This window comes from Meleagris gallopavo, chromosome 2 (assembly GCF_905368555.1).
Source record: "Meleagris gallopavo chromosome 2, MGAL_WU_HG_1.1, whole genome shotgun sequence".
Lineage (NCBI taxonomy): Eukaryota > Metazoa > Chordata > Aves > Galliformes > Phasianidae > Meleagris > Meleagris gallopavo.
In genome coordinates, this window is record NC_139405.1 from 61942698 (window position 1) to 61960056 (window position 17359).

The 17359-nt window shown below is 39.3% G+C and overlaps 1 protein-coding gene across 2 annotated transcripts in view; it reads left to right on the top strand.

Annotated features, from left to right (window-relative positions):
* MCM9 (minichromosome maintenance 9 homologous recombination repair factor) overlaps nt 1-17359 on the top strand; it is a 46817-nt gene that overhangs the window by 2169 nt on the left and 27289 nt on the right. For both annotated transcript variants that reach the window (XM_085217403.1, XM_085217404.1), the window contains 5 exons: nt 2606-2922; nt 4932-5013; nt 5900-6100; nt 8274-8399; nt 11657-11776. In XM_085217403.1, the coding sequence (XP_085073529.1) occupies nt 2606-2922; nt 4932-5013; nt 5900-6100; nt 8274-8399; nt 11657-11776 (846 nt within the window). The remainder of the gene's footprint in view (nt 1-2605; nt 2923-4931; nt 5014-5899; nt 6101-8273; nt 8400-11656; nt 11777-17359) is intronic.

Below are 17359 nucleotides of genomic sequence, written 5' to 3' on the forward strand. Positions count from 1 at the left end.
TTGGGGATGGTGGCAGATAAAAAATTGGATAGGGGCCAGCAGCATGTGCTTTGCAGTGTATCCTGGTTTGCATAAGAAGTGTGGCCAGCAGGTTGCATAAGGTCACCTCATTGTGGCCTTCTAGTCTATAAAGGCAGTTTGTAAGAAAGATGGAGAGAGATTTTTTAGCAGGGCCTGCAGTGACAGGACAAGGGACAGTGCTTTTCAACTGAAGGAGGGCAGATTTAGGTTTTCTGTAAGAAAGAAATTGTTTATGTTGAGGCTAGTTAGACACTGGAACATGTTGCCCAGAGGTAGATGCCTCATCATCTGAAGTGGTAAAAATCAGGTTGGCTGAGGCTTTGTACAACCTGATCCAGAGCAAGATGTTGCTGCCCATGGCAGAGGGTTTGGCACGAGACGGTCTTTAAAGGTCCCTTCCAACCAAACCATTCTGTAATTGATTCAATGAATCATATTTGTGGGAATAAATGTGTTTTTATCCAGTATGTTTTACTAAAAATGCTGACACTAAAATATAAATACGAGAAATATAATTACCTTGTGGCTCTCATAATGCATTTTGTCCACGATTTTAGGGAAAAAAAAGCACAACAGTTTGCGACCTGCTTAGATGTCATGCAGTTGGTGTACAACTGCTGTCTACGTGATGTGTAAGGATGTCCTCTGTGTTGCACAAAATATTGAAACATTCAGTACACTAATAAAAGTATGAGCAAGTGAAAACTGTATTTGTAGTCTTCTAGGATGCATTTGCAGGCTTGAGCTGGAGTGAGGGAAAGTGGTTTGGTTCATGCTAGGGATAAGAATGCAGTCTTGGCACACTCGTTGATATGGACAGGATAGCTAAGGAGAGAAGGATGCAGGTGGTGTGAATAGGCAGTGGTTGACAGTGGGTGGTTACCTCTCCTTCCCTGAGGAGGGAAGAAGTTGCAATTATCTGAATTTCAGCATTGTACGAATTTAATTATGTCAGTTGTCTTCTTGATGCAAATCCATTAAAGAATTTTTCCTTACCATTAGCCTGAGCGCTCACGTCAGTTGCTGATAGCCATGCTGCTGCTGGTAGTTCAGTTTTACATGTTATTACTAATACACAAAAGCTTATTCAAAGAGGCATGCACTCAAATAGTTTGTGAAGCAGTCTGATATAATCAGAGCGAAAGCTCCCTTTTTCCCTGTCCAGCCTCCTGTCTTCTTGCTATTCACTGGGACAGTCATAGCATATATCCTGCCAACAGGGTTGCACCTCTCTGATGTAAGCTGAGAAACATCAGATTCTGATTTTTATTTCCTTTTGACTAAACTGAATAAAAACCTGTGGGAGAATGAGAATTTTTGCCAGGTTTGGAAGAAGCTATAAACGGCTTTGTTACAGTCAACCAGAAAATTACTTTGTTTCTAGTTCTACATAATAGTTCATTTCTTTTCCAAATTACTTCCTTAATTCGTCTGTAATGAGCTTAATGTTTAATAATATTTTCTTTAAACAGAAGCAAAAACTCAAACACTTTGCTTAAAAGCATCAAAGCTGAATGTTTCAACGTGTCTGAAACAAAAGATTTTGGACATACTGAAATAAGGACATTCTGCCTTTTCCTTAACAGCCAAAGCTACTGAGCAGATTTGACCTAAATACACAAATAGTGTTGGTCCCCTTAGAAAAATCATTTTCCAGCAGATTTACTATTTACATCTCCATTTTCTGTCTTTGTTTCGGAAGTAAAACTGTAAGAAATTGTATTAAGTTAATTTGTTTAAATTGATATTTACTGAGTTCTACAGTTTCTCGTAAAATAACTTCTGAAGAGGCAATGCATTCTAGAGGCCATTTATTTTTATAAAGACTTTGCAGGCAGTTGATTTAGACTGATCTTCCTCGGGCTTTCAGCAGCTGTTCTGCGGTGGTGTCCGTACCAATGAACACAGCAGTGGGATCCATGCAGCACAGCTGACTGTTGGGGTGGAGTTAAACGAGGGAAGTGCCATGAAAATTTTGTCACCACTTATCTGAACAGAAAAGTGACTTCACTCTGGTTGTGTTGTTAACCTTTTTCTATTCCTTTTCTGACATCTTCCGTGTGCTTCAGGTTTACTGGTGCACAAACGTAGACTTAAGGTCAAATGCTCATGTACTGTGGCTTTAGAATTTGCTTAGACTTGAGGATTCCCAGAAGATGCAGAACTGTGCTTTTTTTAACCAGGGGAACAATTCTGAACCACAGTTAAAGCATAGCTAAAGGTTTGTAATTATGATAAACCAGTTGAGAATCAAGGACATTGGCAGATCATTTGAATTGATAGATCTGAGAACATCAGGATCTTTTTTCATGAATGGAAACTGCTTGTGACTTCTAAGCCATCAACAAAAGTAGGAGAGTAAAATGGCCATATTTTCTGATTGTGATCAGCATCTGATGCTTTTCACTGTTGAAGACCAATTAATCACATGTATGCTGCGACAGATGAATTGTTGAATTGTATTTAGAAAACAGCTATGGCTAGTGTTAATAGGTCAGATATGTTTCCCAGTCTCTCTGTTTAATTGCACTGCAAGTATGTTTCATGCACGTGGTCTCATGCTGCATGTAATTTGATTTAACAGGTTTGCCCATTTGCCCAGAGCTGACTCGAGAGCACATTCCTAAGACTAAGGATGTGGGTCACTTCTTGTCTGTCACTGGGACTGTCATCCGTACCAGTTTGGTGAAAGTGCTGGAATTTGAGAGGAGCTACATCTGCAATAAGTGCAAACACGTTTTTGTGGCTAAGGCTGACTTTGAGCAGTACTATGCTTTCTGCCGTCCATCAGCCTGCTTGAATGAAGAGGGCTGCAACTCAACCAAGTTCACGTGCCTCTCTGGAACATCCTCCTCCCCTACCAGCTGCAGAGATTATCAAGAAATCAAAATTCAAGAGCAGGTGAAAAAAAGATCGAGAAAGGGGGAGGGTATTGTGATGTAGATGTCTCAAATACTAAAATAATGAACTTGCTAAGGAAGGAATTTGGGGGCTTAATTTCATGCTGGAATAAGACATCTCCACTAATTTTAGTGAAACTCTGCTTCCAAATTAAGTTTATCCCATTTTCACGTAAAACTTCTACATGCTAAGATAAGTGGAAAAGTTCTACAGGTTGTTATTTAAAAGGGAGGGCTGATCAGCTTACAAGAAGCCAGAGAATCCACCTCTCAGAGATTTTCAGTCAGAGAGTTAAAAAAAAGTAGGCACATGTTGACTAGACTTCCATTATTAAGTATTAATTATATTGAAGATCGTATGAAACACTGATGGTTAGTACATAGATCAAACTTCAGAGCTGAATCTTTCTATCACTTAAGTGTGTTGTTCCTCTAAGTGCTGACTGAAAATGGTGTTGATGTTCTATGCTATTTCTAAGGAACAAAGCTAGCCCAGTGGTAGCCAAGGTCAACTGTAGGGGTACAGTATGGTCAGTACACGGTATCTGTAAATGTCATCCTCCTTCAATCAACAATCATATTAACAGTTACTGAAAATGTGCTCCTCACAGAATTGGCATTTGTTTTCTGAAGTTAGTTCTGAGTGAATGGCCTCAAGGACAGTTAAGCTGGAGAAGTGACAAACAATCAGGGCTCTTTTTACAGTAGCACGTAAGACAAAACAGGCACAGGAAAAGCTACAATGTATGAAAATTGAGGATAAGCTGAATACATGGCAGCTGATGTTCCTATGTTTGTTTATATGTTCATAAATCCTTTTTAAGTTCTCCAGTTATTTCAGACTTTTGATTTTATAAATAGTGGTGCTAATCTATATTGTATATGTGTTACCTGTTTGAAAACAATTAACAATTTTCTGAAATAGAAATCATACGCTTCAAATTTCAGAATAGCAAAAAAAAAAAAGAAAATGAAAGGAATCAAACTATTTATTGGAAAAAAACCCTGTGTTGCATAATTATTTCTGACTTAGTTTCTGTAACATTTTTTTTTGTTTTACTGCGTGACACAGAGATCTCTATGATGGGAAAGGAACGTGAGCTTATTAAATACAGGAGTGTTAAACCAAGAATGAGTTTCACTCATTTCCTATTTAGTGCTGCGAGTAACTGCATGTTCCACCAGTGCTGACAGTGATGTGAACTGCCTGTGGCCATTTAGATACTAACAAGGGTGAATTACCCTTTCTAGGCACAAGCAGTGAGTAAATCTGGAGTTCTAGTATGTAAACTCCTTTGCTGTAAAATGGAAAGTCATTTCCGATTCTTGCTCTTGTGCAGTGGATATTTTAACAACTATTGCAAGCTTTAATTGTAAATAGAAAGATTTCTCTTTGGAAATAAGACCATGACAAATCTGCATACTTTACCCTAGAGAAAAGGAAAGTCTTTTCAAAGGTTAGTGGCACATTTGTCAATACACATGCATCTGTCATGTGCAAATTTAATTCTCAACACCTAGGTGTAACTTAAATCTCAATCTGTCAAATTTTAACAATATACTAGAAAAATGTAGAGAATAATCTTTCGATATATAGTTCAGTGAAGGGTTATCTAACCCATGGACGTGTTTCAGAACTCAAAATAAATTTTACTTACTGAATAAGTGTCTGAAAAATATCTCAAATATTAACAACAACAAACAAAAATCAGTTATTTTAAATGACATCTCTTAGTGAGGCTTTTTCAGCAAGATACTGAAGTTACTCAGCACCTCCCAGGATTGAGCACCTTCAGCTAATTTAATACCAGGTCTGTCTCCATTACTATCAACATCAAATTTCCATGTTTAAACTCTTGATAGCAGTAGTGTGTATACCATGTAAGTTCTGTGAGAAAAAGCAAGGATTGACCTGAGTCCCAAGTAGGGATAAAAGGTCTTCAAGGCAAGGTGGCAATAAATGACTTTTGAAAGGTGCTATTCTTAATGCTATTCCTTCCTGTCTCCTAGGTTCAAAGACTGTCTGTCGGAAGCATCCCTCGTTGCATGGTGGTTGTTCTGGAAGATGACTTAGTGGACAGTTGCAAATCTGGTGAGGATATAGCATACATTACATTTAATTGTACCGTAAGTGTTTTTACTCTTCCATTTGAGATCTCTGCCAAGCAGTCTATCAGCACTGAGGGTTTTTTTAATGAGATATGTTTGTCTGTCATGTTGTTGTTTCAGCTTAGAAGTTAGCATGGCAGTTGAAGACTGATCTAGAAGGCACTGTGAATCTATTTACATGCTATATCTTGATTATTTGACAGATCAGTTTCAATAAGTGTCGTGTTGTGATGCACTGAAAGTATGCTAAGCTTGTTAGCGCAAGAACCCCAAGCCTCTTGAGGAAATGGATTGGGCCATACCTGCAGTGTGATGTCTGTAGGTTTGGAACACTGTGCAAACTAACCTATCTAACAGATGCTGCAGATGGAAAAAGCTGCTTGTCTTCCAAAAAGGAAGCTAATTGGTGAGAGGATGAATAAGAATGGACTAAAAATTCTTAGTTATATCCCTACGAGAAAGTCAGTACTCATTGTTGGTTGTACTGTCTGATGACACTGGCCAGAAGGTTCATGTGTGATACTGGTATTCTTCACAAAAGTTATCAAAGGTTAAGTAGGTGTTTCTTCTTTTAGAAAAGAGGAAACGCAGGTAGGTATAACTTCAAGAATTTAGAAGTAGAAGGACATAGTAGCTTCCTACTACAGACAGAAGGAATCTAGTTAATGTTTGTTTCAGACTTAAAAATTGCAGGATTGTTTTTTATTGTTGTTTTGTTTTTCTGTATTTTTTTTGTTGGTTTTCTTTCTTACACAGGTCTAAACTGTACTATTATCCATTATTGCAGACACAGACACGTATTTGTCAGTTGTAATAGATTTTACCTTTTTTTTCTTTTTTTTTTAACCAGTCTTTGTTGTTACCCACAGGAGATGACATCACAGTGTATGGAGTAGTAATGCAGAGATGGAAACCTTTCCATCAGGATGCACGCTGTGACTTGGAGCTTGTTTTGAAAGCCAACTACATTAAAGTAAATAATGAGCAGCTAGCAGGTGTAATAATTGACGAAGAAGTCCGCAAGGAATTTGAAGACTTCTGGGAAAAGCATAGGAATAATCCCTTAGCAGGTTAGTGCTTGAAAGCTTTAAAGTAGATGAAATTAGGAGTGACAGTACAATGACTGAGCATATATTTCCCCATATATTCCTATCACCAGTTCCTCCAAAAATACATTTTTTCCAGTAGAGGAATATAAAGTACTTATTTTAAAATAGTACCAAACATCTTTCACTGATCTTTCTTCTTTTGAGATAGTCAAGTGTTTTCTGGAATGTTTATTAGCAAGAAATGAAAAAAGGAGAAAGAAAAATAGGTGCTTTATAAACATGAAAGAAAAAGCATACCCGTTAGAAGTAATATGGACCAGATATAGATAGCTGTTGAGTAACAGCTGTTGACTCTGGGGCTAGATGTCTCATTGTCTCTGCATCCCAACTTAAACTCTGAATCATTGCCAAGCGTCTTAGCGTATGCCATCTTTAGCCTTACTCTGGAATGTATAGCCCCATGATTTGAGTGCTGTGGAGCCTCACATCACATACGGAGAGACTCTCTGATTTGAAAGTGGCTTCCAACAGCCAGAATGTTCAGCATGCTGGCTCCTAATTTTACTCTGGTTTTCAGTCTGCCACCTAGCAATTACACGTTGTGCCCTGAACTCCGTTCCTCTCCATTGATGTAAATCCCAGTGACACTGGGATTTATGTCGCTGAACTGTCTCAAAATAGCACCATCTTTTAAAATTTTGAACTTAGTCTTTCTCCTTGAAAGACAAATGGAAGAAGAGTAGGTGTCAGTGTTTTCCTTAAAAATCAGCTTGTTCATGTGAGAAATCAGAGATTACATCAATGGCAAACATTCTTCAGAATTACATTTCCTAGAAAGTAGTTTAATTGCTAGCCTCCAAATGTTTGGAGTGAGAACAATTGTTACCACTCTGTTGTGAAACTTTGGAAACTTTTGGATCTACTTTGATGGTCCCAGGTAGTCTTTCATTCTTGAGATGATTTTTGGAAGCCTGCATTGTGGTTTTATGCAATATTAGTAATTCAGAATTAAATGGATGTGAAGTGGCTACAAGAAAATGGGGAAGGAAATCGGAAGAACTCTGACTGTCCAAGATTTTCTTTTCAGGCTGTTTTTTTGAATTAGTATCCTCTCTGCTGAGGGCAGAGATCAAACCTCATGAGTCTACTGAGAAGGCCATTTCAGAACAGGTTGTATGTGTATGTTTACTGTTTTTCAAGAAACAATGGTAGCCAGTTCTGCATTTCATGTCAGTCAGTTCCTGATGCTGTGTACTAGGTATGTCCTGAGAAGACAGCTTAGTCAAGTGTACTAAGTTGTTCTGGGTACTAAGAAGACGCAGAACTTCTGGGCTGTTCATCACTGACAAGGCAGATGACTCTTAAGTCACATAGAGGCAACTATGGAATTAAATCTTGAGTTATGCCGTGGCTGAATTTTAGAATTTTTTCCTTTTTGGACAAAAATATGTTAACTCCCTCAAAGATCTCCGCAAGAGGCATATAAGCCACAAGTCATTATGAGGTGCCTACTTATTTAGCCAGTACCACGTACTTATATCCAAATTTAAAACATGTTAGGAACTCAAAATTGGTTGCTTTGTTTTATGTGCCCTAACAGTGCAATTAATGTATGACATGAATCCCGCGATCTCTTGTGTGCCATTGGTATTCAGAATCTCAAAGGGCAAGCCAACAAAATTATCACAGCAGATGGAAGTGCTCTTTTGCTCTTTGAGGCTATGGAAGGGAGGAGGAGAGGAGAAACACACTGAAGAAATAGTCAAGATAATGAGAAAATGAGCTGTGTTATGCCTGTGTGAAAACATTTTCTTATTTTTCTTAAATGTACAACACACCAGTTTTCAGGGGGATATTTTGAAGTGTGGAAATCTTCACAGCCTCTACACTTTTATTTGAAACAAAAGCAGTTGTGTGATGGCATTTGGTTAGAGCCTTTTCCTAAATCATCCATCCATTCCTTAAACTGTGATAGGATTGGCATTGCTGCCTGTGAGAATGGAAGATTTAACTTCTTTAAAATTAAGAACATTAAGATCAAACAATTATTTGAGTTTCATTTAAAAAGTGAAAAAGAAAAAAGGAAGGAAAGAAAAGCAGGCCCAATTTTTTTGTCAGTGCAGGGATATATCCATGAGAAATGAAGTTTTACTCTTAGGGCAGTGCTGAATGCCACTTTCTGCTCATATTCTAGGGAGGAATGAAATTTTGGCTAGCTTATGTCCTCAAGTGTTTGGATTGTACCTGGTAAAGCTGGCTGTAGCCATGGTGCTTGCTGGTGGTGTGCAGAGGATTGATGCTACTGGAACTCGAATCAGAGGTTAGTATTGTCTCTGATAGTGTCTTGTGTACTAACAATTGTTCCCATTGCTGTTTTCACTCATATTCCTCCTTCTTTCCAAATTAGTAAGGTTTCAGAAGCATAATAATCCCATTTCCGTGACTGAGAGCTATTTTTTTTAATACTGAATATTCTTCCAGAATCTTAGATAAATCATAGAATCACAGAAACACCAAGGTTGGAAAAGACCTCCAAGATCATCCAGTCCAACTGTCCACCTATCACCAACAGTTCTTACTAAAGCATGTCCCTCAACACAGCATCTAAACATTCCTTGAACACCTCCAGGGTCGGTGACTCCACCACCTCCCTGGGCAGCCCATTCCAGTGCCTGACCACTCTTTCAGAGAAATAGTATTTCCTAACATCCAGCCTGAATCTCCCTTGGTGCAACTTGAGGCCATTCCCTCTAGTTCTATCACCAGTAACACGAGAGAAGAGGCTGACCCCCAGCTCGCTACAGCCTCCCTTCAGGTAGTTATAGAGAGCAAAAAGGTCTGCCCTGAGCCTCCTCTTCTCCAGACTGAATAATCCCAGCTCCTTCAGCCACTCCTCATAAGCCCTGTGCTCCAGATCCCTTGCCAGATTAATTGTCCTTCTCTGGATGCACTCTAGACACTTGGTGTCTTTCTTGCAGTGAGGGGCCCAAAACTGAACACAGTACTCAAGGTGTGACCTCACCAGAGCTCAGTATAGGGGTAAAATCACTTCCCTGTTCCTGCTGGCAACACTGTTTCTGATGCAGGCCAGGATGCCATTGGCCTTCTTGGCCACCTGGGCACACTGCTGGCTCATGTTCAGCAGAGCATCACTCAATACCCCCAGGTCCATTTCCTCTACAGTCTTCCAGACACTCTGCCCCAAGCCTGTAGTGTTGCCTGGGGTTGTTGTGGCCAAAGTGTAGGACCTGCCACTTCTGGAACTTCATTTCATTGGCCTCAGCCCAGTATCCAGCCTGTCCAAATCCCTCTGTAGGATCTTGCTACCCTCAGGCAGATCGACACTTCCTACCAACTTGGTGTCATCTGCAAACTTATTGAGGGTGCACTCAGTGCCCTCATCCAGGTCATCAATGAAGATATTGAAGAGAACAGGCTCCAGCACAGACTCCTGATGAACACCACTTGTCTGATCGCCAGCTGGATTTAACTCAATTCACCACCACTCTCTGGGCCCGGCCCTCCAGCCAGTTCTTTGTCCAGCAAAGTGTGTACCAGTCCAAGCCATGGGCTGCAGTGTCTCCAGAAGAATAGTGTGGGAGGCAGTGTCGAAGGCTTTGCTGAAGTCAACCCCCATCTTAACCTACCTCAGTTCCCCAGGTTCCTCTACATAATAGGTTTGAGGCTCTGGAACCGAAGGGAGAGATGAGAGAAGATGTGGTGGGAGGTCTACTTGCAAGATTGTCTGGGGTGAAGCAATCAACTCCACACCTCAAGTCTGCCTCCACCAGGAAGGAAAGAAGGGTGACTGTTGTCAGCAACTTCCTTCTGAGAGGAACAGAGGGCCCTACATGTCAGCCTGACCCACCCTGTAAGATGTGCTGCCTCCTGGGGCCAGGGTCAGGGATATTTCTGGAAAACTCCCCAGTCTGATTTGCCTCTCCAATTATTACCCTTTATTAATAGTTCAGGCCAGCAGTGATGAGGTTGCTGACGGAAACCTGAGGACTATAAAAAATGACTTCAGGGGATTGGGGTGTTTAATTAATGGAGCAGGCATACAGGTAGTATTTTCCTCTACTCCTTCAGTAGCAGGGAAGGACACCGAGAGGAGCAGGAAAACCCATCTTATAAACACATGGCTGAGAGGCTGGTGCAAACATAAGAATTTTGGTTCTTTGTCGATCGGGTGGTCTACTCAGCAGCTGGCCTGAGGTCTGCTGATGGATCTCACCTGTCTCAAAGGGGGAAATGGATCCTTGCCCAGGATCTGGCAGGGTTTGTGGAGAAGGCGTTAAACTAGATATGAAGGGAGAAGAGAATAAAACCAAGCCTGCTAGAGATGAGCCTGGGGGATTGATAATGAGATCAGGGGTGAGGTTAGGGGCACAGCTGAAGTGCATCTACTCCAATGCACACAACATGGGCAACAAACAGGAGGAGCTTGAAGCCGTTGTGTGGTGGCAACTATGACTCAGTTGCTATTACAGAAACAGAAAATAAAGAGGATGACTGGACTTTTTTTTTATTCTAATTTTTCCCTAATAAAATCAGGTAAAAACACATGTTCAGGATTCCATTAGGTGGAATGTTAATGGCAATTTTTTTAGATCAAACATTAACTTCACTTTTTATTGGATAAGTGACATTTTGAAATTATTTCTAGTAGAATATTCCCAGTGACATCTGGCATCAAAGGATGAAATATTAATATTTTCTTAATATGGATCACTATAGTACACTGAAAGGAAAATTTAAAGGATTCAATTTACTTTCTAATGCCAGACTTTTCCATCTGTGATTGTCAGCACTTCTCACTTAGATCTGTTACTGTAAGTTGTCCACCTGCTGATTCTCCTTCTGTTGTTATTAGATGGCAAATATGCCATGTGCCAGGTGGCACACAGGTCATAATCTATGTAGGTCATAATAATTCTAAAGTAAATATGAGTGCGTATACAAATACAGGATCTTCTTAGTGCTCCAGCAACAAAATAAAATTATAGTTTGAATTGAAGTTGTAATAATGTTTTGTGGATGACAATCTCACTTCACTGAGATTATAGTATCCAAATAATTTACTTATGTAATTACACTGTTTTGGAATCACTGAATTGTATAACTATTGATGATATAACAATACTAGTTAAGAAAAACAACCTGATGATTTCATTAGGTCATTTTGCAGTAATTTAAGTAACTGAATAGTGAAAACTTAACTAAGCCATGATATCCTTTTGTTTCATGTTAAAGAGTAAGCTGAGTCTAAGAAAGGAGTATTCTAAAGTGTAAGAACTTGCATTACCTATATTTTTGCATATATTGCATACGGTATTTTTGTCAAATACCTGCTATTATTTTTTAAATAATTCATTGTAAGTATTTGGTTTGGGTACAACAATATGACTATGCTTTTATTAAATGATCTATTGATCACACCCTGTAAATATGTTGTAATGCTTATGTAGTACTAAATGTGAGATGGAGAATTAGAAGTATTATTTAACTCAGAGCATTTTGCATATATTTTTCTCTGTATATGTACTATCTACTATTATGTCAATATTTTCCCCCAAGGTGAATCACATCTTCTGTTAGTTGGAGACCCAGGAACAGGGAAATCTCAGTTTCTCAAGTATGCGGTAAAGATTACACCACGGTCTGTGCTTACTGCAGGAATTGGATCTACAAGTGCAGGTATGTGCTTCTTCACTTGGAAGTCTTTGTAACGTACTCCAATGCAAAGAATGTAGAGAGGCCTTTTACTTCTGGATTTCAGGTTGTATGAGTGTAGTTTAAGCAAAAAAACTGCTGGTGGAGACATGCCATGTCTCTGCAGGAGGGCAGTCCTGCTTGTTCTGTATCGGTGGAGCAGTGTGATGAGCTTTTAACAGGGAACCTTATGAGCTCCATCCAGAGGTATCTCTCACTGGTTTGCTAGGAGAGGATGATGTGGATCTGTATTTTTAGTGTTCCACCCAGCGATGACAAATGTGACGTTCTCTCCAGAGCTCATATTGTGTGATGTGCTAGAATCATATGGTTTCCCCTGAACATATATATTCAGGGGAATATATGTTCTTCTGTTGTTTTATATATTTTTGGCTGGATCCCAGTTTGATTTCTCCTTGTTTTCTGGAAGTATACCCCTGTGTTGAGGAACTATTTCTGATATATAAAAATAGAGCAAAGTTTATTTAAAAAACCCAGTCTTTTTTTTTTTTTTTTTTTTTAAAAAAAAAAGAACCCTCTGACAAGCTTTAAGTATGTCCTAGCTGCCTCTGAATGCTAGGTATCTTTATGGACTTTTCAATGGACAATATGCTAGTTCACATCACCTCTGCAAATGACTTCATTTGAGCAAATGACTATATTACTAGTACATTGTGAAATAATTAAGGACAAAAATGAGAAGGTTTCAGCCAGCATGCATATCTTAACTGTTTCTCAGATATTGCTGTTCACTTTATGTTTGGAAACAGCATTATTTATACATAGGAAAACCAGATAATAAATCTTTGCCAGTTCTGAAGCTATGCGTACGTGTGTGCTGTGTCTTCTGTAGCTTTGACAGCTATTTCAGTGGTAGTGGAATGAGCACATACACTCTTGTTTGAAATACACGTGCCCCTGATTTTCCACCCAAACAATTGACAAATGTGTCTTAAGAGAAACTATTTTGGCTCAGCATAATGTTATGTCTACATTTTGTTCTGTGTTAAGAACTAAGAACAGGCTGGATTATTAAAATTTTGCCCAGGGACTGGCACTGACGTAGAGTAAAATTTTGTCATGAATTTCACTGCAATCTTGCCCGCTTTTATTGGGAGTAATCTCCCTGTGTCAGCAGGTCTTGGCTTCTGATGTTGCTGTTGTCTTCTTCACCACATTTCCCACTTCACCTTCATTTTCTGTATGGTCTGGTTTTCAGGTCAGCCATGGCAGTTATGTTCAAAGACGTTTCCCTGAAAACCAATATGGAGGTTTACAAGCTTATAGTGATATACATGCAATAGAATCAACTGAAATTATGTGTGGAGATAAATAGTTTCTTGTGAAATGATCATTTTAGGTCTTTAATCCTCTACATTTCACTTTTCTTTACCCTTTAAAAACACTTTATCTCTTTCACTTTCCTGAAATCTTACTGCAGGTGTGTCAAATTTCCACTTTGAAATTCTTAAGAACTCTTATCATGAATGAAACTTGAGTACCTCACCAGAAGCCCTAACCATAGTTTAATTGTCGAGAACATTTTCATCATTTGAATTGCTGGACTAAAGCATTAATTTCTAGCCCAAGAGTTTGGATGTAGCTTGAGTTATTTTCTTTGCCCTCCTTGTTCACGGAGTGTCTTATTAATTAATATTTTTGGAGCTGTACCTAACGTTGATTTTTGTCAACTTGCTGTTCATGCAGAAGCACCAAATGATGAGTTTTGAGTACTATAAAATTGTGTTAAATTTCTTGTCATAATTGCACTCTTCAAATTACCAATTTTTACTTTCTCATTAGAGGAGACTCATAATGAATATTTTCTCCTCCACAGTAGAAAGACTAAATCTGTAAGTTTCGTTTCCTCCTAGTTCCTTACATTATATAAAAGTAATCTGGACTGCATTTTAATTACTGACTTTATGATTACAGTCTGCATATGCCAAAAGACACACTCATGAATTGGTAAAAGTCTGGATAAGCTAAAAGTTGTCATACTTGGATTCCTTTTTCAGAGAAATCTGCCAATAACTCACCAAACTCTGATAAGATCTTTTACGTTAACATATTTTGTATCTATTGCCCATCTGGTGGTAACTGGGGACATTGGAATTCTTTCAAAGCTGTCATATCAATTTTCCATTTTTCTATACAAGCATTTCTTGATGCTTGGACATGGTACTAGATAATTAATGAACTTGTTGCACCAAAACTCCTTTTGTTTTCTGTTCTACCTTAGGAAACATTTCCTTTTAGATCCGTTATGATTCTTTGGGGTCCTGCAGTGTCATCTGCCTACTGCAAACCTGTTGACCTATCTAAGCCTAACTAGAATTAACTTTGCAAAATTGCTGAAAAAGCAGTCCAACTCTAGCGTCATTTACTGTCAAGTCCCCCACTCTTTCAAACAGGTTCAGACCTTGCTTCCCCCAAGGCTTTTTAAACAAAATCTGTGCTTCATCAGATATGTTTTGCTGATTCAGAAAGTATGATCCAGGCTAACACCCTGTTTTGTTTTTATCCTTTTTTTTTTTTTTTTTTTTTAATTGAATCAGTATTGAAGAGCTTCATCTTTCTTATCTCACTGAGAGGCTCAAGTTGACAGCTTGCTGCAAATAACTTTTCCAAAGGACAAGTAATCCATTCTATTTGTGGGTAAAAACAGAACCTTACTTTCAGTCTCTAGATAGGATGCTGAGTTTACTTGTTTTATAGGATGCCTTTCTTGCTAACATGTAATACAGGTTTTCTGTTGATAGTTCTCTCCAAACTTATGAATTTTACAAGGAACCAAGGTTTATTCCTTTGTCATCTCTTCCATTAAATTTGTCAGCCACAAGGTCAACCCACATGCAGCAACTCAGTGGCCAAAATTTCCTTTGAGAGTAGAGGACTTTCTGATTTGTAAGTAAAAGATGGGAACCACCTATCTCACATTTTTTGTCTACAGAGCGTTCGTATTTTGTGAAGGCCTGGTTCATTCTTTCTGCTTCCCATCTGAGAATGACAGATAGTCATTCATATGCCCTTAATTTTTCAGTATTGGTACGTACTTTTCCAGAAGGAGACTTACTCTAGAAGTTTAACAAAATCTCTCTCTGTTTCTGCCTTACTACTGAGTTTAAATGTTTTGCAGTCCTCACAGCTGTAATACTCCGTGTGTGTATTTGGATGAGATAATCACTAAAAAGAAAATATTTCCTTTTTCCCTGGAGCCTGAGGTTTGCAGCAATCATTTCAGTGTGTTTGCATAGGGGTTGCAGCCCACACATGCCTGCTGCTGGCGGGTCTGAAGCTCGTGGACATTCAGTCCACAGTCATGCTGACATTTTCTGGTGCATACTTGGCTGCTGAAATTTCTGGAGAGTTCTGTTCAGTCCACAGATGGGCTACATAAAGGATTTTGTGAACTGTGTTCAGAACAGCTTGTCTAAAATGTGGGAGACTATCAGCTGGTTCTCCTACTCTCCAGTTCTGTACAATACGCCCTGAGGTGTATGAAATAGAGCCTTCTGGCCTCTCCTCTTACAGCCTCTATAGACTCCCCTCAGAATATTGCCTCTTGTTGACATTTTGCAAAGTCTGTCATTGTCCATATTGATGCCAACAGCATTTTGTTACGATATGCTCCTTTAGTGCTTCTCATTGAAGGCAACAAACTCAAGGGTAAACAACCATTTTTCTGCTTGTAGTAAGCCTTTACCTGCTACATGGTCTTCAGATGCTAACCTTTGTCTCTCTTATCATCCAGTAGAAACCACATCCAAGTGCTTGTTGTGAATTACAGTTATGAATAGAGTACATGTTATCAGTATCCTGGGATACACAAGGTAGTGAAATTGGAGACATTTTCCCAATCCGTAGATCCCCAAGCTGTTTCTGGGCACTTGCTAGTTGATACAGGCTAAGGAAGTGACAGGGAACATGCTAGCTAACAATTTACTGCTGAGGATAATAGCATGGCAGTGCTTGGATCCATACTATGGCCCCGATTAGGTTGTTGAGATTAGCCTTTAGGTTAGTCTTTTTGCATGTTTACTCCTAACACACAATTCTTATTCAAATATATTCAAAATTGTACATGAACTCGTAGTAGTTTCTGTCAGCATGTATGTTGAAAATATTTTTCTTATAGTATGACTTCACTGGCTTTTCCCTAAGCAGTTTGGCCTCAGGTTGAGGAGGCCTTAACTCTATAGGAAGTCTGCTAAACTTCTTTAAGGAGTGAATTTTGAAATTTTGATAAAAGCTCCCAGGAGAAATGCAATATCCCTCGAGCAGCATCTCCTGAAGATCTGCAGATTCCCTTAACTTCCTTTCACTAATGCTGTGGCCTTGTCCTGAGACAGTTGCTACCTACATGTAACAGATTAGAGCAAAGTCCGTCTTCAGAAATATCAGTCTGTTCACTACTGTATCTGAAGACCTCCAGAGAGGAGGGACAAGAAATACTGCAGGAGGGACATCTTTATCAACAGTGTTGGCCAGAAGTCACAATCTTGGCAGAAGGCAGGCCTTCATGAGAGGTTTCTTCCTGTTACTGAAGTGTCGGGCATTTCATTCAGTTGATTTCTGTTACAAAACTTTAGGATTCCCTTTGCTGTACCATAAAGCCTTCTGCTTCTTCCCAGTCTGTATCACTGTTGGTCTGCCACACCTTTCTAGTGAGATGCAACAAGCTGGAGGACCCTTTATATGGAAAGATAAGCCTCAATATCATGTTAAGGTCAGCGGACTTTCAGAGGGAAACCTGTGAACTCCTGACATTTCAGCCAGTTCTTATTGCTGTTAACACTTAGCTGTTATTTCCTACATCTGGTACTGTCATTCTGCAGCACAAACTCTTTCGTTGGTTGTCTGCTGGAGGCTGGTCACATCACCCATACCATGAACAGTGGCTGCCCACCATGCTTCCAAGCCAGGATTAGCAAAAGTCAGAAATGTTGATGGATGTCCTCCCTCCACCCCACTCTTTACTTCCGAGGGGCCTTTATATTCTAGATACAAACCCTGTTTAACTTGAATGTAGCCTCCATAGTGACTCCAGCTGGTTTCTCCCTCTTAGAAATTCTTTGCTGAGACTAAAAATCAAGCGAAAATACCTCCACCTGTCTTCTGCAGCCCACATTTGAAGACCAGCTCTTAAGGAGCAGAACTTAAGCTGGAAACATAAATACAAATGAGAAGGCCTAACATGACCAGTTCCCCATACGATGTCCACCATTATAGGTAGTTTCATTTTGTCTTCCCTGCTGACCCTGAGCAGAACTCTCCAGCAAGCCACAAATGTAACATACCGTCTCCAGCCTAAACTTCTTTTGGGGCTCTCAACAACATAAGAATCTGGCTCACTAAACTTGCAGACCAATTGTAGATGAGTAGCAGCGTAATTAAGGAAGTGAAAGATCTCCTGCTGTTGTCCAGACAGAAGTCACAAGATTTAGTTACTCTGCTCTTTTCTCTCTCTTGTAAATGAGGATTATCATAGAGTGTGCATGCACAAGGGTTTTTTTTTTTTCTTCCTTTTTCTTCCTTACCAATTTCGGGTGGCAATAAGCAATCTAT